The following is a 24,260-nucleotide window of genomic DNA, read 5'->3' on the forward strand; positions in this document are numbered from 1 at the left end:
AGTAACGAAGAGCAAAATTCACTAAGTTGTTCTATCATAAATTCGATTCCTGTCTCTACGGAAATATTTTCGATACCTCCGGCTACATCCTCATTTTCATCTTCACCGAACAAACCTAATTGACTACTAACATTTGATTCTACTGGGATATCAATCTCTATCGGTGGATTGACATCTTTGTGCATCTTAATATGCCTCAAAAACCCACTCCAGGTAAAAATTTCTATAAAGCAATTAGCGTGAGGACATACAATTTTCCTAAAACTAAATTCCGCATAGTTATGTACATATTTAACATGTGCCTGAAATTCCTTATTGCCTAACACTACCTTGTCACAATCAACACAGACAAACATTTCCAAAAGTTCACACTAAAATAACTGCTGCAATTGGCTGAAGACCTCCTTGACTCTTCTTGGGAGCTGCGAATCCACCTCTAACTTGTAAATGTATACTTGGACGAATTTCCACAAACCCTTCAGGTTGACGTCATAATCTGTGCCAAAAACATAATGGGCTTTGAAAAGGGAGTCAATGGCTTCTGTCGAATTTTTCGAGTCCAGCGGAAGAATTACGCCATCGCAGACGATGAAAAAGTTGGTCAGATTTGCTGAATCGTCTCCAATGCAAAGTAAGTTCGGCTGAGTTGTCTCCTTATTCCACGTGTCAAGAATTGACTGAAGAGGTGTTCCAGTCTGACCAGAAGAAACATTTTGACTATGACATGGAATTAATTAATGAATAATTCCTTAGTTACTTAGCATACTTTATAGAAAGATAAAATTCGACCCTTAGCGTCACTGGTTTTGCAACGGTTTCCGTTCCCTTTTCCTTGTGCGGTGGGCGGGATCGAGTACGACAAAGTCAGAAAGCTAAAAATGCTCTTGTCCCAATTACCTGAAAAGAGATGTCGTAAATTAATTGTCCCAGTACTGGTAGTGTTCTCTTGTAGTTTTAGTAGCTGTTTAACGTTGGATTAGGTAATACATCGCATGTGACGTCACTGGTGTAAAAATCTTGACTCATTTCTTTGTTCCCGGATTTTATTTAAAAATTATATCAGGTCATTTTGTAGAGCAAGTCAGCACCAATTTATTAAAAATATGCACTCTAGGTTTTAATACGTTCTGAAGGAGGAGAAAAATTAGGTTTCAACAGATTTGGCTTATCATCTTTAAAAATCTTATCGCCATTCTATTAATCAGCTTGCTGACTACGAAATCACTTGATAGAATTTTTATATAAAATCTCAGAACAGAGAAATGAGTAAAAATGTGCAGATTTTTCCACACATGACGTCACAGGCGAAGAGTCACCTAATCCAACATTAAATACATATTTAAAAAATACCGTGTTCTTCCGACAAAAACTTTAAAAGCGCTGGTGACTTGCTGATCTCCTTGGCTTTCTTGACAATTCCTTCTGCTAATCCAGGCCAGTTTTCGATAAATAGATTCTCTGCATCAGAATGTAGCAGAGAAAACTCATAGTTAATCTGCGAAATTATTTAAGTGCTAAATTAGACAATAGTCAACTCAAATTGTTTTGGAAATTTCCAAAAATATGTAAATACCATGAAGTTACATTCGGAAAATTTTCTGTAAATTTTTTAGATGGACTTATCCCCAGCGCTTCTTAAAATATTACGATGACCTAGCGTATCCGTCATCAGCTGCTTTATTTTCACAACTCCGTCCTTTGTGCAAGTAGAGTTGAGCTCGTCGACTAGTTCCTGATTAAATTCGAAATTCTCGGGAACTGGTCTTGAGAATTTCTTTTTAGGGCCGGAATTTGAAGTAGTCGACTCCCGCTTTTTACTGACACTCTTCTGTTCCCCCTTCAAATTCCGATGAATCGTCTTCAGTCGATTTTGGATGAGTCCACATCGGTTGACGTCATCAAACAAAATGTCCTGCAGATTAAAAATGCTCTTGTATTGAGAATTTCTAAAAATTCTCGATACAAGAGCACATTTAAATAATTCACGAAATCTTCACTCACCAGACCCTCTACTGACTTGGAATATCTCAATGAAGGCAGTAGCTTAATTATTGCAGCTGCTAAGTGTTTCTGGTCAGAGGTTGTAGGAGAAAGCCTGAAATTAAATTTGTCAACTTAAATCTATTATTAAATATTAAGAAAGCTTTAGCGACTCACCCTTTCACCTCTATTAGCTTTGCAACAAATTCATTAATTAAAGTTGTCGACGACGTTTTATCGACGCAGTTTTTCTCATTGCACTCTGCAACTAAACGGGAAATCTCGGCGCTCTCAGTCACTGCAGCGTTCACAATCTTCAAAAATTAAAATTTTAGATAATTATTTTCAGACAGCTATAAATATCATTAACTGATTGTAACCTGTGTGAAAATATCAACTTCATTGAAAATTTGTGTTCTTCGGAAACCATTACTGGACATCGGCGACTCATCAGGACGTGCAACTAAAAAGATACGATAAATTGTTTAAGCTGCAGACTAGAAATAATTTAAATTTGATAAATTGCTCACCGTAAATTATTGATGAAACTGGAGAGGCCGGATCCAATTCTACTTCGGTTTGTGTTTCGCCCTTCACAAAGAATTCAATATTTGGGGTGATAAGGCTTTCAGCAAGGATAGGGAAAGCTTCGTCGTCGATCTCCGCCCCCTGGTCGTCTTGCAGAAAAATCTCTGTTCCAATTTCCAACTCAAATTTTTGGCTCACTGAAAAAATAAAAACATGATATTGTTATTTACTAGAGATTATTTTCTTGCTTACTTTACTACCTATTAAGATGGTGTATACATATGATAATTTTATACTTACCTGTTTCCAAAAGTTCCTTATAATTTCCAGATGTTTTTATCAGTTTTTTTCCACGGGCAGAATTGGACACGCGAATTAATTTCGCCATGTTGACTCGAGTTGAGCTGAGCGAAAACTAAAAGTGAAAAATGCGCCACTGAGTAGCGTCTCACAATTCATACCAAATGTATTAAAATGCCTGACTCTATGGTAATAAACTACACCAAAATGTAGATCTCATCAGCACCACAACGGGAAAAATTTTTACTACACTTAATGAAAATTATGATAAAGAGTGTTATCTAAATTTGTAGGATATAATTACCGGCTCGTAGGAATTTATTACCAAAATTATAAAGATAACTTAAAACATTGCGGTGGAAGGCTAGTTACCCGTTTGGTATTGATACGGTAATAACCCCGTATAATTTTTGTAGGACGCGTTATTACCAAGAGCTCGGTAAAGACGGTTATTAAGAATTCTTTACCAAGTTGCTAAGAGTGTATGTGACTTCACCGTGCGGTAATAATGTGTCTCACCTAATGGTGGTAAAATTAACACTGGCTAGTGACAATTTGTCCCCATGCGGGGAAGATTTATCACCAAGGAGTGAAAAACATATCACCTTTTGGTTAAACTGGTGTTTATGCTTCACGTCATCGTCACGTCCTCCTTCAAATCCGATTTTTTGATTGGCTGAACCAAATTATCACTACAATTAAAAATTTTAACCAATCAAAAAATCGGATTTGGAGGAGGACGTAACGATGACGTGAAGCATAAATGCACCTTAAGTTGCATATGTACACCGTTTGGTTACGATTAACACCGGGTTTTAAGAGTGTGCATTCTTAACTTCAGTTAAGAGTGTGCATAAATATTAGATATACACAAAATATATGTAGATGCACATATTTCCATACGCCAGTACAGGTCTCAATTATTTCTCTTATGCTGGTTACTAATGGAAACCTCGTATTATGTAAGTAGTCATGATAAGTAATGGAGGACTGCTATAAGTGACGTAACTGGTTGCAGATACCACCAAGAAAAGTTTTTCATTTCTTGTCCGATTTCGCTCGGATTTGCTTTAAATGACGCGTTATAGATTTCTGCAAGTGAAAATCAGGGTCTCGTACTATCATTGCATGGAAAAAGTGAATTTGCCAGTCGTTTGAAAGTTTAAAATCGATTTTAAATGCGTTAAAATAAGATTCTCGTGTTTCTAGACCTGACGGGCATCATCTACCCATCAAGGTCTGCACGATTGCTTTTTACACCATTTTGATACGATTAACCGTTTTTGCCGCAATCTTTGGCAGAATATTTGGAGGGGGGGGGTCTGATTGCATTCTTAGGCTTCGCCGTAACCATGTACTTTTTCATGTGGTCATGGTTACTATGCCTTACCTAAGAAAAATCCGCGTTAATTGTAACGCGGCATCCGTTCTGCATGGCCCATTTTCTCGTGTGATTGACTATAATGTGGTATGATGGAATTGACACTGCGTGTCCTTCCGCCTTCTTTTGGACACTTCCAGTCACGATCTTGTCACCTTCACCTTCGTCCAACTTTCACTTTCACTTTAATTTCCGGGATAGAAAGGCTACGCAACTTTTACGGGAGATCTGACACCGAGATGAAAGGAAACTGATAATTCGGAGAGATGATGACGACGAGTGAAAGGAGGGAAGAAAGAATAAAGGAAAAAGTTATGCGTGAAGAAAGATGCGTATTTTTGTATTGTTTTGTTGTGCTATCAGACTTGGTATCGTGAGGTGTAACTTTCTAATTGGAAAATGAGGTTAAATACTTTTATGATAAGGTTAGGTTTTACCAGTGCGTTTCTATTTACCGAATTGTGTAGTTAGATGATAAAAGTGAAGAATTAATGTTACACTTTGCTAACAAAATTTTAGTTTTCCTGAAATTGTAAGGATTTAGTCTGATTTTGTAATTTGCATGAGATTTTATACCTGATTTACTGAAATTTAGGTGTTTATTAATTTTTTTGTTTGGTATTGAAAAGCAATTTAAATTTCGTCATTTAATGTTACCAAATTCCAACAAATGTAAAATAACGTATCAAATTGTGGTAATAAAATTGGCGAATTAATATTACACTTTGGTAACAATATATGTTAGTTTACCAACTTTGTCGGTATTCCTGAGATTGTAAGGAGTCAGTCCCATTTGGTAATTTTTACATTATTTTATGGGACCAACGTATTAATTTTAGGTTTAAGGAAGTTAATATATGTTTACTAAAAAGTTGAAATAATGCAACAAATAGGCCACCAATTTACATAAATTTCGAAACAATATTTACAATTTTCCCTAAATTTTAAAATCCATGCCTTAATTTTTTTCTTTCCAAATTTTCATCGTACTTTATTCATACTGCCGACAAATTCCCAAATTTCCAGTAGACTTCCCTTATCCCAAATTAAGTAAACTTGTTAAATTAAATTTCATCTCATTCTGCCGACTTTGTCAGAATTATTAAGGTTTAATACGTCGTAAATAGAAGTTAGTCACGACGTCCAACATAATCGCGTCGCATCGAAGGAAATGGTTTCTGTTCGAGGAAACGGTTTCGTGCGGATTAGAATTGTGCATTTAGTGGCGAAAGGGATAAGAAAGCCCAATTAATTACAGATTAGTCAGCAGTTTAGTTTGTATAATTGTTGTTTTACGGCGAGTGGGACTTTCTCAAAGTTTTGCCTCGTCACGGCACAAAACGTGAGTTTGATAAGTAGGAAAGCAGGAGCCAGGTAAGTAACAAGAAGTGAATGACCAAGTAAGTAAATAACGCGTACAACTTTCCCCGTTAGCAAAATAGCCCAGTTTTCGGGTTGGTCTGGTCAGGTCAGCTGAAAGAAATCGCGACATGAAGTCAACCATGGGGCAGGGTACCTAAAAATACAACAGTTTTGGAAAGATATTGCAGTTTTTTTCGACATTATTTAAGTGACAACATGGTGTTTGACGACTAAATTATTTACAATGCTCGGCTTGCTTAATAAGCTCGAGTACGGGAAGGATCTGGTCTAGGGATTTATTACCGGGTGGTGACCGCCAATTGTGAATCTGTCTATTTGGGTAATTTGAAATTGTACAAATCGAAATTCCACGAATTTTTGGATATCTTTAGATTTAAACTAAATATTGTAACTTTCCTTCTTTTGCAATAATTAATCTAACGCCATAAATTGTTAGGAATTAATATGTTGATCGATTTAAAAATTGTTAACATTACAACTAATTTGTACTAGGAATATTGCTTGGGAGAATATCCAGCTAAAGCGTTCTACTAGTAGAAAGTTTTTCTTGTTAATTTATCCGAAATCGACGTCAGAGTTTACAAAAAAATGTTTGTTTCGAAAGACGACTAAATCTACCAGATTCAGACTCTGACTCGTAGTTTCAGAGAACTTGTCTCAAGGAAAAGTCAGATACACAATTATTTATTGACCACGCAAAATCACAAAGTCTGATCTTTCTGACACTCACTTCAATTAATTCCTGAATTTTTACAATAATTATCCAAAACGGTATTGAGTTTTTTAGTCTATCATGTGTACATACGCCATGATTTAACAGTTTGCATACTAAAAATTAAACAAGGAAATTCTTTTAAAAAACATAATCCAGAAAATGCGATTGATTTGATATAGAGCATGGAAGTCAGCACATACCTCATGTGTCACTCATAACATGGAACGTAGTTAAAAAGTGTAAAAGTTGTGATAAAAGCGATCCATAAAATCTGTGAGGTCTATTTGTCATTAAAAATAAAGTCTCCATGTATAGAACATACCTACTTATCTATGTTAGGGATTGGGATTACATAAATTAAATTTGAACGTTTTTTAAATTTGGGTAAAAAAAATATAAAAAGTTGAAATTTTGTAGTTTAATTGCTCAGAGCCTCATCTCAAATGAAAATATTTCCTGGAAGGTTTTTTCTTTCTTGATAAGGAGAGAGAAAAATGTGAAAATGAAGCACTTAAGCGTGGTACAATTTTGGCATCTTGCTTCTCCTGGTAAAATTGTATGTCGGACAACGTCCCTCGATTCAGAATGCTGACAAAATTGTGAAAAATATGCCAATAAATTTAACTTCGAAATTCAAAGTTTTTAAAAATACATCTTGGGGCACGAAAAAACTATTTCATTGTATATGTCTATTTTAAAAAGAAAAAAACTTTCCGAACCCTGGTAATTTTCTCGGCCACCCGAAAACAATAATAATAATGAAACGATCCCATTTTATTTATAGCTTGACCAGTAATCGGACCAATTCCAATTCGGTTTTATTCTTCGTCGTGGTTTGTTCTCGGTCCTGTTTTCCTCCTTGTTTGCGGAACGGGCTGTCTCGCGTCGTAAAGTGAATTGAGTGAAATGTGCACTAAATAATGATGATGAGGAAAAGTTGGTCGTTTTGCTCTGCGAGGAGAAAGCGGACTAATTACACTCCCCTTTCTCCTCCTTACCTAACCAACCAAATGTGAACATTGAATTTGTGTGTAATTCAATGAGTTCACTAAATAATGCGGTAACCAAATTGTGACCGAGTGAGAACGATTTGTAACCGAAAATCCAATTCATCTCGAACGCGTTTAAATTATCGGTGAAATTCTTGATATGATGTAGACACTGATTACTGGTATCAGGTTGTGTCGGTCGACTTATGACAAGGCGATTGACACTTCGGTGTAACCAAATCAATTTATATTTTAGAAGGCAAAAGAGCCGTGTCGATATACACAACTTAAAATTAAGAACGAATCTCGACACAAATTTTCTCGTCGTTAAATCGTTCCATATTGTTGGAAATTGACGAAAAGAAAACATTTTATGTAATTTATTAATATAAATTGCACTGCGAAATAGCCAAGTACAAATCCAACTCCTTAATTTCTGAAGAATACCCAAGTTTCCGCAATTCTTTACCTGGTGCCAGAATTTAGGTTTTCACCTTTCCTGTAATTCTTGATATATTGAGACAATTCACGCAGGGATTGACATTGTGAAATCCCTAAATTCTGTAAGCTGACAAACTTTTACAAGGTTTTACAACTGTTTCCAAGGAAAATTAGATTACAAATTTGAAATTTTGGCAACTTTACTTTTTCGAGCGATGATCATCAAGTGATTCAAACAAAATTACTTTTTACATAAGTAGTTTTTTTAAATCTTGTTCTGTATAAAATGGTTGTTTTGTTACTGCATTTCTTATAGTGTGGGGGAAACTTGGCCAGAAAGTAGGAATTCCGACTTGTCTTAATTACAGGGTTTTATTAATAAGCAGGGACAAAGTGAAATTGATTAGAGAGAGAAAGAATGAATGAAACATGCGGTCGATGTAGGGAAGAAATTAGGTAAAATTTTATTCAGCCAATTCACGCGGATATTTGTGACCCTGTAAAAATTGCATAAGTTGGGGAAACAAATTACACCTGTCAGTCTGGTTCAAGTGCCGGGGGATTGGAACTTAGTCACCCAAAAGTTCCCATTCCCTGGACTTTTTAGCTATGCAAGTTACAGGGAAACGGAACCCACTTGTCGCAGGATTTAGCGGGCTTCGATTCCCCGGTACCCTCTTACGCAAAAGTTACGATTCCCCAGAACCCAACATTTTTCTTTCATTTTTCATAAATTGAATAAATTTCCGCACAAAATTTGAATTATCTCAAATTAACCTCCCACAAACGAAGAACATTTGATAAAAAAAATAGAATTTTTTATAGTGGCAGAGGTAACTAAAATCGCAAATTTCTGACAAATTTGAGGAGCGGCAAGCTCAAAAAGGTACGGGGAATCGTCACCCAACAATTATTTTTAGGGAAAAATACAGTTATTTTGGAATTATTATTACAATTATTACGTTATTATTATGTATTTTTTCCTAAAAATAATTGTTGGGTGACGATTCCCCGTACCTTTTTGAGCTTGCCGCTCCTTAAATTTGTCAGAAATTTGCGATTTTAGGAACCTCTGCCACTATAAAAAATTCTAATTTTTTTAATCAAATGTTCTTCGTTTGTGGGAGGTTAATTTAAGATAATTCAAATTTTGTGCGGAAATTTATTCAATTTATGAAAAATGAAAGAAAAATGTTGGGTTCCGGGGAATCGTAACTTTTGCGTAAGAGGGTACCGGGGAATCGAAGCCCGCTAAATCCTGCGACAAGTGGGTTCCGTTTCCCTGTAACTTGCATAACTAAAAAGTCCAGGGAATCGGAACTTTTGGGTGACGTTTCCCAGGTACTAACAATGAGATGGTGTGAAGTGTAACCCTCCGATTTCGCTGAAATTTCGAAATTATGTGGTCCAAGGCAATACAACCAAGATTTCTTGAGGCAGTTTGTGCGATGGTCAGAAATTGGCAAAATATTTGAGGTTAAAGTTGAAAAATGTGAAATTTTTAGCACGGGAAGGGAATAGAAGTTGAATTTGCTTCCTCCACCTGGTAAAAATCGCCCTTTTTCAAGTTTAACCTCAAATATTTTGGCAAATTCTGACCATCGCACAAACTGCCTGAAGAAACGTTGGTTGTATTGACATGGACCACATAATTTCAAAGTTTCAACCAAATCGGAGGGTTACACTCCACACCATCGCATTTGTAAGTTCCAATCCCCCGGCACTTGGACCAGACTGCCTGTGGACAAGCTTTATTAAAATACGGTTACAAATTTATTGTAACCTTAAACAAATCGCTGTGCATATTCATTTCAGAAAAGTTGATTTAAAATATGCTCAGTAACGAATTTTCACTGCACTCTCCGAAAAATTGTAACCAGATTATAGCCAAAGTTTAGACGTATATGACTCTACCGGTTTGGTTATAATCAACACCGGAATGGTGTTAAATTGTATTGTCTTCAGCGCGGTGTTAATTATCACCGCAATGTATACCAACCACACCATAATGTACTACGCATGTACAAAATTCCTGTAGTATTCCTTTACTTCATTGGTGATGATTAACACCATAACGGTGACCGACTAGTTTTACGCGGTGATGTTTATAGCCGGTATGTTGTAAATGATTAAGGTTACGGTGACGATTTTGCTTATAAAATACGGTTTTATTTGATTTAATATTAAAATCCCATTGCTACTACACAAACAGATTAATAAAATTCATTTTAAATGGTTAATTACACAGTTTACTAATGCTATACAAAATTATTCTAATAAATTTAAATAAGCTAGAGGTGTTGACGAGCAGATACAAAATTCCCATTAGCTTTACAATTTTGCATAATTTCCATACACTCAAAATAAAAATTTGTCGAATCAACACCGCCGGTGTCAATATATGACTTTACCGCCTTGGTTACAATGTTGAATCCGAGTTATGATGATTTTGATACCGGTAGTTATAATGTTATGACCGGACGGAAAAAACTCATTACTACTCAGAATTACAATTGTAACCAACGCGGTTAAGTCATATATTGACACCGTTTTGTTTTGAGTGTACAATCATGAATTACTAAATCTTTTACATTAATAAGAATAAGACTATTATTGCAATGTGTTACTCTATATGAGAAATAGTGACGGTCAAAATATTCAACCTGTAAGTTTTGAACAAGAAAAAAACAATTATTGTCATCAGTGAGCATAATTTCAGAAATAACCCCAAATTTAGGGAATATATCTCCTATTCCAACACAGACCACAAAATTTAATTTATATATATAATTTCTGAACGAAATCTTATTAAATGTAAAAATTTCAGTTTGCAAGTTGCATTGCTCGAAGCCCGAAATTTTTCTAAGCAGCTCAACTATATCAAACGAGTTTGAAAACTGTGAAAGTTTTGCACAAAATATCTTAATCAGGACTAGTTATAAACAATGAGAATCTTTCATCGATCAAGCACTTCTTAAAATTAATATTTCTTACCTTGTGAAATGTTATTATACGCCCCTTTGCTCCGTCAATTTTGCATCTTCCGCCTTTCCCCTTCCCTTGTGCGGTTGGGGGAATGAGATGTAACAAAATTAACAAAGCACCAATTTTCTTGTCCCAATTACCTACGCAAATTAATAATACATGTGAGAAGGGTATTTCAAACGGATTTCTAATGCACGTAAATTCGTAACAAAATTTGACATTACTAAATTCATCAGCTAGGAATTTCAAAAGGGATGGAGACTTGCTTATCTCCCGTGCGATTTTAATAATCCCTTCTGCCAAAGCGGGCCACTTCTCAAGAAAATTGTTGCTTTCATTTTCATGCATCAAGAAAAACTCATAATTGATCTGAAAGAATTTAAATTATTTTATAATATAAGCTGTCATTTAAAATTAATTAATATACAAGTTACTAACCATAAAATCACACTCGGCAAATTTAGTGTAAGTCTTTAATATGGAATTGTCGCCTACAGATCGCAAGTGATTCCTGTGACCAATTGTCTTTTCCATCAGCTGCTTAATATCCGCAGCCCCTCCACCCTTTGATGTAGACGAATTCAACTCCGTCACCAAGTTCTCGTCAAATGACGTAATATCTGCAGAAACTTGCTTGGAAACCTTTGCTGCAGGTCCACCATTCTTTTTCTGGGAAGATTCACGCTTCAATTTTGAAGTCGACTGATGCAAGTTTTTACAGATAACCCGCAATCGCGATTGGATGAGACCTGACCTATTAATCTCGTCAAATAAAATATCCTAAAAGTAAATGAATAAGTATTTTAGCAAAACCTAATTCACATAATGATAAAATAAAGTTTAATATTACAATTCCTAAGGTAGACACAGAATATTTCCAGCAGGGTAAAATTATCACAATTGCTTTTGCCAGCAATTTTTGATCGGCTGATAAAGGCGTCTCTCTATTAAAGTAAGAAGGAAAAATAATGAAAAAGCAAATAGACATAATAGATTAATGAATTTAGGACGTTCAATTCTAACCTCTACTAATTTAGCAACAAATGCGTATATTAATATAGCGGATGCACTCTGGTCAACACATCCTTTCCTGTTACAATCCGAGACCACTTGTTTTAGGTCAGGGCTGTTGTCCACTGTGAACTCCAAGATCTAAACATATAATCCTTCTAATTAGATTCAGTATTAAATATTTAGAGCTTAAAAGTACCTGTGTAAAGTAGTTAGCATCTAAATTATGGGGCAAGGATCCAGAAGGCTGAGCATATTGCTGGGAAACTACAAATTAACAATTACATATGTTAGGAATACGATCATTTTTAATTTAAACAATTTACTTACGATAAACAATTGGAGAAATTGTTGCAGGATTCACGGTCCACTCTATTTGGATTTCGCCTTTCACTAAAAACTCGATGTTGGGGGTTGCCTGCTGCTTGACAAAAAAAGAGAAAACTTTTTCACTGATTTCTGCCCCCTGGTCATTTTGGAGAGAAATTTCTGATTCGTCATCCAACTCGAAGTCTAATTTAACTGAACCAAAAACATTTTATGCATTAAAAGTTTAAACCAGTGTTACATATTAACAAAAAATTACCTTCGATTAAAAACTCCTGATAATTGTCAGTCGAAACAATTTTTTTTTCCACGTGTAATATTCGAGACACGAATTAAATAAGACATTTTGGCGAAGAGTTATACAAAAAAATGACTCAGCGCCACTAGCGTAGCATTGTTGAATCTCAACATCACCGAGTGGTGTAAAATTATAAAAAAATCTTAAAGAAACATAACCAAATAGTAAAATAAAGTATAACCAGACAATTTTCAGGCTGCATTACAACCCGGTAACAATATTGGTTATAATGCAGCATAGCTTTTCGGTTATAATCATAACCATGTGGCAACAAAATGATACCGACTCTGTACAGCGAATGATTATCAGGCCGGTTTTAACATTTTTGTGCATTTGGTTATAATCTGGTTATAATATCCTTAAAATTATGGTGGTGGTCGTTATCACCAGCGGCTTGGTGATAACGTTTATTAGAAAATCATAACCAGATTTCTAAGAGTGTGCGCCGTAATATATAATAATCTCAAAACTCAACAACTTCAGACTTAAGGAATATAAAACGTCTTAACAATTGACAAGTACAAAATAAATAAATAAAAATTAGTTAAGAGTTAATCTTTTACTAAAAAACAAAACTGAAAACTAACTCTCACCGTTCATTTACTTTTGTATTTAAACGTTGTAAACACTTTGAAACTATCGTAGTTAATTATTTCCATCAAAGTAAGATAATGTTTATAAAATTTAAGATTTAAATTCAAATATTCAAGATGATTATTTTTTTAAATTTTAACATTTTACCGTGATAATAATAATCTGTATTGTAGAGATGTAAGAAATCTTTTTCATAAATTTCTGAATTTTGGGGAATAAAATGAAGAGAAATGATATTTTGAATTGAATTTTGAATTGAATTTTGAAATGACGTACACATTTGTCAAAAGACTCCTTACGTATCGTAAACTTTGCAAAGATTGTGTCGGCGAAAATTTATTTTGTACAAATCTGTACCATACAAATTTGTACGTCTAGTACAAACTCTACGATAATTTTGCAAGAATTGTAAAGTTTACAAGGTTACTAACAGATGCTTTTGATACATTGAAAAATCGTTGTTATACGTGAAAATTTCGACCCGTAATAAATGAGCTAAGGCGAAACGTGAAAATTTAAGGTGTATTTTGTACCCGGTTCTTAAACTGTAAAAAGAAGTTCAAAATTATTGCTAAATAAAGTAAATAAGGAGCGAAATCCGTTATTTTTTCAAATAAAATTTGAAATTCTCATCAATTTGAATTTTCTCCTAAACTACAGACGATTCCCGCCGCGATGCCCGCTACCCGATCGTGCTGGTGATTCACGGAGAGAGTTGGGAGTGGGGGAGTGGCAACGAATTTGATGGGGCGGCCCTCGCCAGCATCGGAAACCATATCGTCGTCACCTTCAATTACAGGTGAGAGTTACAGACCAGCAAGGAAATTTAAATTACTATTGGCGCGTATTTTTTTATATGTAACGAGTAGCAAAATATTCTATTTTATTTTCAGGTTGGGACCTTTAGGTGAGTAGTACCGGAATTATTTGAATTTTTATCCATCGTCGATTATCGCATATTTCATGCGTTTCATGATTAATTGCGAAAGAACATGATTATTTACAACCCGAATCCATTCATTGCCAGACGGTCACCTAGTATCCTTTTCATTTAACATTTGTTTAAAAATTGCTAAAAGTGGCGTTATAATTTTACATTTTATTTTTGAAAACCACTCAGTTTAAAAAAAGTAAGACATGCAATCTATTTTATGCGTATTTAGCCCGTTAAGCTGAAGGGGAAACAAGCTGCTATAATCAAGATGAGAAAGAAAGAAGGATCCATTCATTGATCCATCTCAAGTATATGACATTCTTCACACAGTCTTCTTAAAGTTAAATAGGTTCGATGACTACTACACTCAAAACAAAACGGTGTCAATATATGACTTAACCGCCTTGGTTACAATGTTGAATCCGAGTTATGATGATTTTGATACCGGTAGTTATAATGCTATGACCGGACGGAAAAAATTCATTACTACTCGGAATTACAATTGTAACCAAGGCGGTTAAGTCATATATTGACACCGTTTTGTTTTGAGTGTAAAATTTGCACAACTTTATTTAGAGTGGCTCTATTTTTACAAGTTTATAACGCGTTTGTCCAGACCTGTCAGTAAGTCTACAGAATATGACAGTAATTTTTTTCGATTTGTTTTACTAACTTTGATTTCATAAGCTCTCATTTAAACCTTAACCAACCTATCTGTAACACTAATTTGAATAATATTAACTTTAAATTTTCCTATATCGTGTGAAAGTTAGCGTGTGGATATTTTTATTAATTTCTGTGAAAAAATAACGTTTAAAAATGTAGTTCTCACTGTAATCTGTCAGCACAGAAATTTTGCCATCGCATTAAATTGATACTCTAATCGTTCAAAAAGTGCAATTTCACATTTCCAGTTTTGAAAATGACTCTACAATTGTAAAAATTTAAATGGATGAAAATAATCAAATTCCGGAAAAAAATTATGATAATTTTAGTGAAAAGTGGAAATCTGAGGTCTGAACACCATGTGTATTTGATTGGTCAAAGTTACATATTCGATATTATTCTAAATTTGCTTACCCCTAATATAGATCTGATATAACATTCAATTTGTTGTTATTAAGAAATTATCGCTTTCAACGCCTTTATTATTCGTAAATTGATTTAAAGTTTTGTAACCCTGTAATTGTTTTAGAAATTTTTGCAAATAATAGAGAATGCTCTCATTCTGAGTAAATTTGTAATATCACACTTTTCTTTGCGGTGTTTCTAAATTCGTAGAAATTTTGACTAGTTCATTATGCTAGGAAATTTCTAAGCAATCTTCGCACAGGACTTTTGCAAAAACTGGGATAAAATTACGTCCCTATGAATTAGATGGCATCACGTAATAAGAAAATTACATAACGTGGCCAACTCTTATCTAGTAACTGGCGATGAATGAGACCGGAAAACAAGGAATGTGCACCTGTCCACCCACTCCACAATTCATTAAACATTTTGCTTGTCAACAAATAAATAGGAAAACTGTGATTAAAAAATATGTGTGGAGTTCAACGCCATTCGGAGAAAAATTATTAAATTCGTAATTCTACATGCAAAATGCAGATGTTTATTTAGTACAAGCTAATTTAAGTTTGTACTAAAATAGCATCCAAAAATTTTGAATAAAGACTAACTGGCTTTTGTGATAGTATCAGATTCTAAGTTTTTCAAAAATCAAGAAAACTATTACAAAAAAATACTAATAAATATTTACTGACTAGATACATAAAAAAATAATAGATTTCTTGATTGAAGTAATTTTCTTGTAATGCAAATGTAACGAACGAATAAATTTTCGAGCTGGAAAAGACTGAATATTTAACGGATAACAAATTATTACTGTGCAAAATTTTTAAAAAAGTACCGAAGAGAAAGCAGGTAAATAAAAGTAGTGCCAAAAGTAACTTAATAAATTCTACCGTTAAGTTAAAAATTTGTCACCGAATTTTATAGAGTGCAGAATACATAACTAGCTTGACAGCCATACCTCATAAAGTTTTTTGGTGAGAAAAAGTCTCTCAAAACTGAGCCAACTCTTGACAAGAGTCACTTTTAGTGTAGGACAAAGTAATTATGATCACATAACTTTCTCTGACGTGACTTTCACCTGAAAAATTAAGCAAAACCTCGCCCCCAGATCAGAACCAAGTCGCATTTCAAATATTACTATTCGACCAATAGTAAATAATGCATGTGATTTATGTTAAAAACGAATAGTTCCCGTCTTAATAATTCCCTATGTAAGGAATTTTCGAAAATTTACTTGTTTCCATTTTTAAATTTTGCATATAAATTACGCATTTTCGTTCAAAACTTTATTAAGAAAGATGATGATTGCATTTATTTAAAAATTAAATGTTTTTTGCCAACCATAACGCCGTTTTCAGCAAATCATCAATATTTTAGTAGTATAATGTACACTAGATTTTTTTGCAAAATCAGTGAAATCTCACGTGCAATATTATCATCGCAGCAACCACGTAGTTTATTGACACTATTTGATTTATCCTTAGAATAATTATAATTTACCCCAGAAATATCGCAATTTTTCGCAATTAATCATGTACAGACAAAAATTTGAATTTTTTAAATGACTTTTTCCTACTCCAATTTTGTGCAGGTTTCTTGAAGACGAGTAACCAGCAGTCGAACTTTGGTCTGCTGGACGTGATCGCGGCGTTGCATTGGGTGAAGGAAAACGCGGACAGTTTTTCCGGGGACAAGAATCGCATCACGCTTCTCGGCTACAGGACCGGCGCCGTCGTCGCCAATCTCCTCCTCGTCGCTCAAATCGCCAAAGGTGAGAAATTTGTTTAAATACTGCCACATTCATTTCTAAATTCTAAAGAGGATCGATCCACTAACGAGTTGGACTGACGAAATAAAATACTCAGAACTTTTTACAGTTAATGCAATTTCAAAAAAGTTGAATATGTTTACTACCAAAGGGTCTGGATTGCCATACAGTTCAAATTTTAATGATTCAATTCCGCTGTCTGCTACAGATTGCAGTTTCTTCTTCCGATTTCGCACCTACTTTCAAGGTGATTTTCTTCCATCTATTCTTAAATTTTCGTAAGGTGTCTGGCGTTTCTGAAAGCTTAGAACATTTGGACTTAGTCAGCGCTCAGAATTTCTCAATTGGTCGCAGTTGAGGAAAATTTGGTGGGTTTCCATTTTTTGGCACAAGTTCAATTTTTTTCAGATGTCGGTACTGAGTGAACTTTTTGGCATCATGGGACCTTACGAGGTCAAGCCAAAACAAAACTTTATTTTTTATGATCTTTAGTAATAAAAGATTCCAATCCCCCTTTAATGCATGATTTAAGATAAACCCCCTGGTTTATAGTGCCCTCCAAAATAACGGGATCGGAAACATGACTAATGCAAGACATGCGTTGCCAAATTCTTCATTGTTTTGTGAATTGGTCTTTCTTTTGGACTTTGTCTTCATATTTTACTTCACAGGGGTTGGAACTATGGAAAAAATGCCTTCCTGGAAGATTTGAAGGGTCAGCTGTGACGTAGGGCTCATCGTCCATGATGACCACGTTTCTCCGAATTTTCTTCAACTATTTCTTGCATCACATATGAATCATTTCATTTTGTGTTGGTTTGTAATTTGGTGCTGGTTTTTTTCCCCTGGCTACAATCCCTAGTTTATGGACTTTGATTTTGCTTAGATAGCTTTTCGAAATGTTGACCTTCCTTTCCGCGCCAGCCGTTGTCGTTGATGGATAATTTTTGAAGATTTTTTATGCGATTTTTGACTTTTGTCGTCGCTAGCTTTGCAGGTCGACCAGTGGGGACTTTGAATTTGAGTTCATTGGATTCCTCGTACTTTTTTATGTAAGAGTTGACATTTGAATGAGGAATACCTTCTTGCTTGAAAAAATGTCAAGTGATTTTAGAATCATAGTTTGTTCGATTTTTGTGAAACTCAATCAATCTTTTTTCAACTCTTGCCTTTCAACCCAAGTTTTTCTAGTCTTAGCCATGACTCAATAATTGGTGACATATATCAATGGAAAGCTTATAACTTGGTCTATTCAAAAATAATTTTTTCGAAATTTAATTTCGCTGTGTTCCCGCCTAGTGCGCCTTTACGGGGCAGTCCAACTCGATAGTGGATGATCTTTAAGCTTAATGTTTCCCGCTCTGAAATTATTATAAAGGCGAAGTTACAGTCCAAAAGAAATATGTTTCCAAAGGTTTAATTTGGAAAGGCATATTTTGGGGGTTTAAAATTCGGTTTTAATTAATTTTGCATTTTTAAGGTATTTCTAAGGTATTTTTAAGGTATTTCTTTATCTTCATTTACGGTATAACGAATTTTACGTATCAATTAAAAAAATATATACGAAATAGACTACGAAGTAATGCCTTTTGGGATCTTTTACTTTCAATAATTCGAATTTTTCTACAATTATGAAACTTGGCGCAATAATTATAAAAAAATTATGAATTTTTTTCTTTCAATCGAATATTCATTGATTGTCAAAATATTAGCAACAACAACCAACAATATTGATGGACGTCTTCTTGACAGGATTTTACTCTTTTTATGCCATCCATAAAAATTATATAAAAATTTCTATTCTTTAATAATTTTAAAATTTTGCTTAGTCTACAAAATAATTCCCTTGTCAAAATTCCGTCTACATTTTTGCGCTAATTTTTAAATCGTTTAATATACATAATTAAACAAAACACCTTATAAAAAGATTGGTCAGTTTAACAGGAATTAAAAATAATATTCCTAATTTTCAGGTTTATTCCAACGCGCCGTTCTAATCTCGGGGTCCGTCCTGTCGCCCTGGGCGTTACAACGTCGCCCAGAAGATGTCGCCAAACAGCTGTCCACGGCGTTCGGGTGTGTCGGCAAGTTGCCCTTGTCGCACCCAGAGTCCGATTTGGCGCCCTGCTTGAGGAAGAAACATGTCTCCGAGCTGATCTCCTTTGTGCCTGCGTCGCCCAAATTCCTGTCCGCCTACGCCCCTTACGTCGACAACGTGCTGCTCAATAACCCCAAAACCTTGATGGAATCTGGCGGACAATCTTCGTCATCGTCGTCCCAACATTTCGTCCAAGACCAATTTTTGCGCGCGGAGCTTTTAATTCTGTTCACGACGTCGGAGGGCGTGCACGAGCTTAACGACCACGAGCTCAGAGCCGGCTTTGAGTCGGATCACAGAGACAAAATTTTGAGAACGCTGGTCCGAAACGTGTTTAATTATCACCAACAGGAAATTTTGTCCATCATTCGGAACGAATATACGGATTGGGAGAGGCCGATTTTGCACCCGATCCCGCTTCGGGATTCGACAGTGGAGGCGTTAAGTGATTGTGTGGCGATCGGGCCATGCCTCCAAGTGGCAGGGATTCATGCGAAGAGAGGTGCGAAAACGTGGGTGATGCATTTTGCACATGTTTCCAAGGATGCGGGAGGCGTGGGGGAGGAGTCGGCGGGGTTTGAGGTGAGACAGGAATTTTTGAAATTTTTTAATTAATACTAAGAATTTTTATCTGCCCGAAAAACATTATTTTTATGAAGTTCTTTTATCAAATACTGGATTTTTAAACGACATTTTAAAATAGTATAAGTGAGTTTCTCATTTGTTGGAAGGTTTAAAAAGCAAAATAAATAATTTCTAAACGTTTGTATAGATATTTGATAGAGTAGATCCGACTGCCTTTTTCCCTGAGCAATAATGAGTTCCCATGAATTTTATTTGTGAAACACACAAACTCAGTTTGAACATGAGATTTTTTAGGTGACAATCTTATTCCCATTTTTTCTCCCGCAAAAATTATTTTGGAAATATTTTTTTTTCTACAAAATATATGCGGTTCTTTAATTTGTTTCACGATTTTTATACTGTACATTAAATTTCTGAGGGTTCATGTAACTGATTTTTACAGAACATATCGGAAGGAGATCAAACCAAAGTAATTTGTTCATAGGTTTATCAAAAAAATATAATTCATAATTCATATTTCACCTTTGCAATCTGTTCTGAACATACACATTTATTGTTATGAAATGTCGCATTTTTTAAATATAAAAATAAATGTTTAACACGTCGCAATTTAAATTTTTGAATTCGTTACATATAATTGGAACTATTAGATACGATCACTTTTTCACAGGAATATGATCTTCATGTTTTTTTCGTCGAGAAATACAAATTCATCTTGGAAATTAATATTTAAAGTAAAAATTTGTAGATATTTCTCAGAAGAAAAGTTATTTTCGAAAATTGTTTTTGTTAAAATGTTTCTGTCACTTGCAGCGTCTGGGAAGTCTGGAGGGTGACATTGTGCCTTACGTGATGGGACTCCCGGTGACGAACAATATACCCGCGCTGGGCCTCAACCAGCATGTTTCGCCCTTCGCCGCCCTCGCAAACTTCTCCAAGCAGGACGCCTTCGTGGCTGAAATGTTGCTTCATTATGTCGCCAACTTTGTGAAAAGCGGGTAAGTTGCGAGAATAGTGGTTGTTTTTATCGGGTTGGGAAATGTTAATGAATTGGCGAGCTTTCTACAAAATAAATAATTTGCATAGTAAGTTACGGAATAATTTACGTAATAAATATTATGGGTGTACTCAAGATAACTTTTGCGACAAATCTCGGACATTACACAAACCAAGATAGATTTTTAAAGTTCGTGAAATTTATGAAATTTTGATAAAAATTTTGCTGCGATACTAAAATTTTAGGATTTCTGGACAAAAGTATCGACATTTCATGAACATCATTTCACAAAATGTTTGCATAATACGACACGAAATTAGAAATTGCGACGAGTACGTGCAATATAATTATATTCAGAGTTAACAGATTTTGGAAAGGTAATTTTTATATTTTTAAAAGAAAAATAAATAATTTGAAAAGCTTTTGCCATTTTTGATTAAGTTTACGAGTTACTAAATTACCTCGTGTACACAGAGTTCCATAAAATTTGTTTACATTAGAAAGATAAAAAGTTATTATTTTTTAGTTTTTTTTTAACTTTTGCACGAAGCGGATGCCGAAAATATTTTGTTGAGAGGTTTAAATAGGAAAAATTAAGAGCTAGATAACATGGCCACGTTTGAGGAAGGTTGAAAACATCTAGATTCTATGATATGAATTTATAGACTTGAAAATTGAAAACTTGAAAATCCATAATTTTAGCAATTATTATTTGAGATTGCAGGAAAAATCGGAAATGCATTTCTTCGAAATTTTCAATTTTTAATATAAATATCCCGTTTATCTGCAGTAATTGATGGTAATTGAGTACATTTGTGCCCAATTTTGCGTTGCCTAAATCAATCAAAAGCCTTATGCAGGCAAGATCTAAAATGTATAAAGGTGGCCTTTTCACGGGACACGATATCTCATAAAAAATGCAAAATACACGTCGATTGACATGACTTTTTCCGACCGGAAGTGGGCTCGTGTCGTTGCTATCGCGTCAACAAGATATGATTACAGAGGAGAAGGGAAACTTTTAGGGAAGAAAGTCCTTTCTCAAACCATCAATAAATCCGGCATATGTTACACTGACGGAGAAAACACTTTATTCTCGACGTTGTGTTTCCTTCCTTGTCGGTCTCAACGATTGGAGAGAGTGAATGCAAAAAATTGTGAATGACACTCTTAAAAATGTTCGAGATAAATTATTTCGTACTTACGTAACGAGAAAATCAACAGAAAATCAATTTACACTTATTTTATGAGGCCAGAAATTCAATTTGAATTATTCAGTTCAATTTATTGGAAATATTTTGTATAGATATTTTAATGTAATTTGGTAACGTCGGAAGATATTATATTGAGATGTTTGGAAACACGATGTTGCGATAAAGATCGATGTCTAACTAACTTGTTACTGATATTGATTGTATTGATTTGTATGAATTTACAATTTCGTGGTAAACATTTACTACCGTGATATTTGGTAAAATTACGACCAAAAAGTTAGCAGAATATTGTGATTGTCAATTTTTAAGAGTGCTTATCCTACCAAGTCTTCATTTGTGTATTGGATCATTTTCCGTGTGCCGTCCAGATCAGGAACTTTCTGTTCTGCTTCTATTTTACTTTACTTTCGCACTGTTTTTTATATATTTTTTTTCAAAAAAACTTTTTGAAGGCATCAAAGTGATGAATTACTTCCGAGATGGATGTTCAGATACCGGGAAAAAAGCTACTTTTATACTTTAACTTTACTTCACTTTGGGTTTCTGTCGGTGCTTTTTTCAAATTTCACAGCCGTGGAAAAATGCGTGTTTTTACGTTTTGGGTTAAAAATTTACCTCTACACATTTGCACCTTGAAAATAATATGGTACACTGTAAAAAATGTGGGGAAGTCATATACATATATTTCTCCTCGTGCTACTAATGGCTAGAGGGTGTCCAGAAAGTTTCTCCCTATGGATTTTCCGCCCGTTTTTTGTTGCTAGTTTTAACATCTTTGAGTTTTGTCGTGCAATTATTTTTCCAATACGATACTAAAGGTGAAGCCTTTTCCCATGCACAAGGAATTGAGTATCCTAGCAGTATCCAATGCTGGGGATCGATTTAAGTGGAAATGCAAAAATCTGAAAAATGCTAGGATTGCGGAGTGATCAAAAATATTTTAAAGCCAAACGCAGTTCAAATATTTCGAGGACACTCTATCAATCAAAAAGGTACTTACTTACATAAATAATTTGAAGGAAATCTCATAGTTTTCGTATGAAATCTGAACCGGACTAAATCTCGCTACGCAACACTTTCAGAAGAATGGTAATACTTTAGTAGCTACTTTTGAGAATAACCCAGCATGACAAATAAGGGTTGTCAGACATACAGGGGTCAGTATAAAACGCTTTTTAGCCCACGTGATATGAGTTAAACTTCGCAAAACTGGTTAAAAGCATAGATTTTCGACTATTTGGACCCCTGTAGAAGGCGACGATAAGCGCATATTCACTGACAAGAGCTAGATTTAATAGCATTGACAATTCAATCCACAAAATTCGTGATGTAGGAAAACAAATTTGAAGAGTGTGGCATCCATTACAAGGCTGAAACACGACTTTAAAATCCCGGTCCCAGGTTGGTTTCGTAGGGACCACGCATTTTACACCACAGTTTTAAGGCATGAATTGTATAAATGGTGGAGAAGACCGAATTACGCACACCATATTACGGTACTTTCAAAAAATATAGCAGTTTGAACAATTCTATCTCCCTGTTTTTGTCAGTTAATAAATTCATTAGTGGTTAACAGGGAGAAACTTTCTGGACACACTCTACACTAAAATCTGCGTGGAAGCAATTTATTCTAAATAAACCGTCGCAAACGCGCATACGGAAGTAGCTTCAGACTACTTCACTCCAATCACTCCCACGACATCGCGGGAACACTTGATTTTACTGTATTTCATCTATACATTCAATTTTTTCAAAAATCTCATTTTGCCCCGACCACACCCCCTAGTGACGAGGGGGTGTGGCACAACTCGGGAGCACTTTATTCTACTGTATTTCATCTATGCATTCAATTTTTTCAAAAATCTCATTTTGCCCCGACCACACCCCCTGGCGCCCGGGGGGTGTGGCACAACGGGGGAACTCAAAATTTCACTCCATTTCATCCATAGATTCAATTGCACTAAAAATCTCATTTCGCCCCGACCACACCCCCTGGCGACCGGGGGTGTGGTCCGGTTGCACCCAAAAGTTGATAGGATCCTCCCCCTGGGGTATTATGTATGATGGCGAAAACCGATTTCGATTATCTTTATCCGTTCTCCCGTTATCCTGCTGACAGACAGACGGACAGACAGACAGACAGACAGACAGACAGACAGACAGACAGACAGACAGACAAAGTCTTCACATAAAGTAGCTGAAGCTACTTAATAAATGAGTAAACATCAAAATTATTTATATTCATTAGCATTTCTACCTCTATACATAATCTACGTGTCCACTATAGAAATTTATAACGAGGCGAAAATTGGCCCAATTGTCTGCAGAAATTCTTGGCCTGCAAAACAATTGTGCATAATTATATAAATACAAAACCAAGGCATGAGACTTTACTGTGCAAAACTCTTCTGCAAACACATTCATAAACTTGACAAATCCTGTACACAATTTTATACAGAAAATTGGGTAACTTTTCGCCAAGCCACTTTCATACGGAATATGCTTCAACCGAAATAGATGTATTAACCTAACTAATCTTTTCATATTTACAATGCAAGTCTTTTACGTGTACAACTCAGATCTGGTTGGGACCAATTTTATTTTGTTCACCACAAAAAATAAGCATACCCGTATTTTTTCATTTTTCATAATGCGCTA

At 35.0% G+C, this 24,260-nt stretch overlaps 1 protein-coding gene and 1 long non-coding RNA gene across 2 annotated transcripts in view; both read left to right on the plus strand.

Moving 5' to 3' along the window:
* The window catches only part of LOC110858818 (neuroligin-1), a 128,281-nt gene that overhangs the window by 73,696 nt on the left and 30,325 nt on the right, over nucleotides 1-24,260 (plus strand). Inside the window, exons 4-8 of the mRNA XM_035858935.1 lie at nucleotides 13,593-13,731; nucleotides 13,826-13,839; nucleotides 16,532-16,711; nucleotides 18,682-19,388; nucleotides 20,205-20,389. Of these exons, the coding sequence (XP_035714828.1) occupies nucleotides 13,593-13,731; nucleotides 13,826-13,839; nucleotides 16,532-16,711; nucleotides 18,682-19,388; nucleotides 20,205-20,389 (1,225 nt within the window). The remainder of the gene's footprint in view (nucleotides 1-13,592; nucleotides 13,732-13,825; nucleotides 13,840-16,531; nucleotides 16,712-18,681; nucleotides 19,389-20,204; nucleotides 20,390-24,260) is intronic.
* On the plus strand, nucleotides 1,332-3,016 carry LOC118438502. The gene is made up of 2 exons (XR_004836862.1): nucleotides 1,332-1,383; nucleotides 2,742-3,016. It is a non-coding gene; the product is annotated as an uncharacterized LOC118438502 (long non-coding RNA).

Source organism: Folsomia candida, unplaced genomic scaffold (assembly GCF_002217175.1).
Source record: "Folsomia candida strain VU population unplaced genomic scaffold, ASM221717v1 Fcan01_Sc022, whole genome shotgun sequence".
Taxonomy (NCBI): Eukaryota; Metazoa; Arthropoda; class Collembola; order Entomobryomorpha; family Isotomidae; genus Folsomia; species Folsomia candida.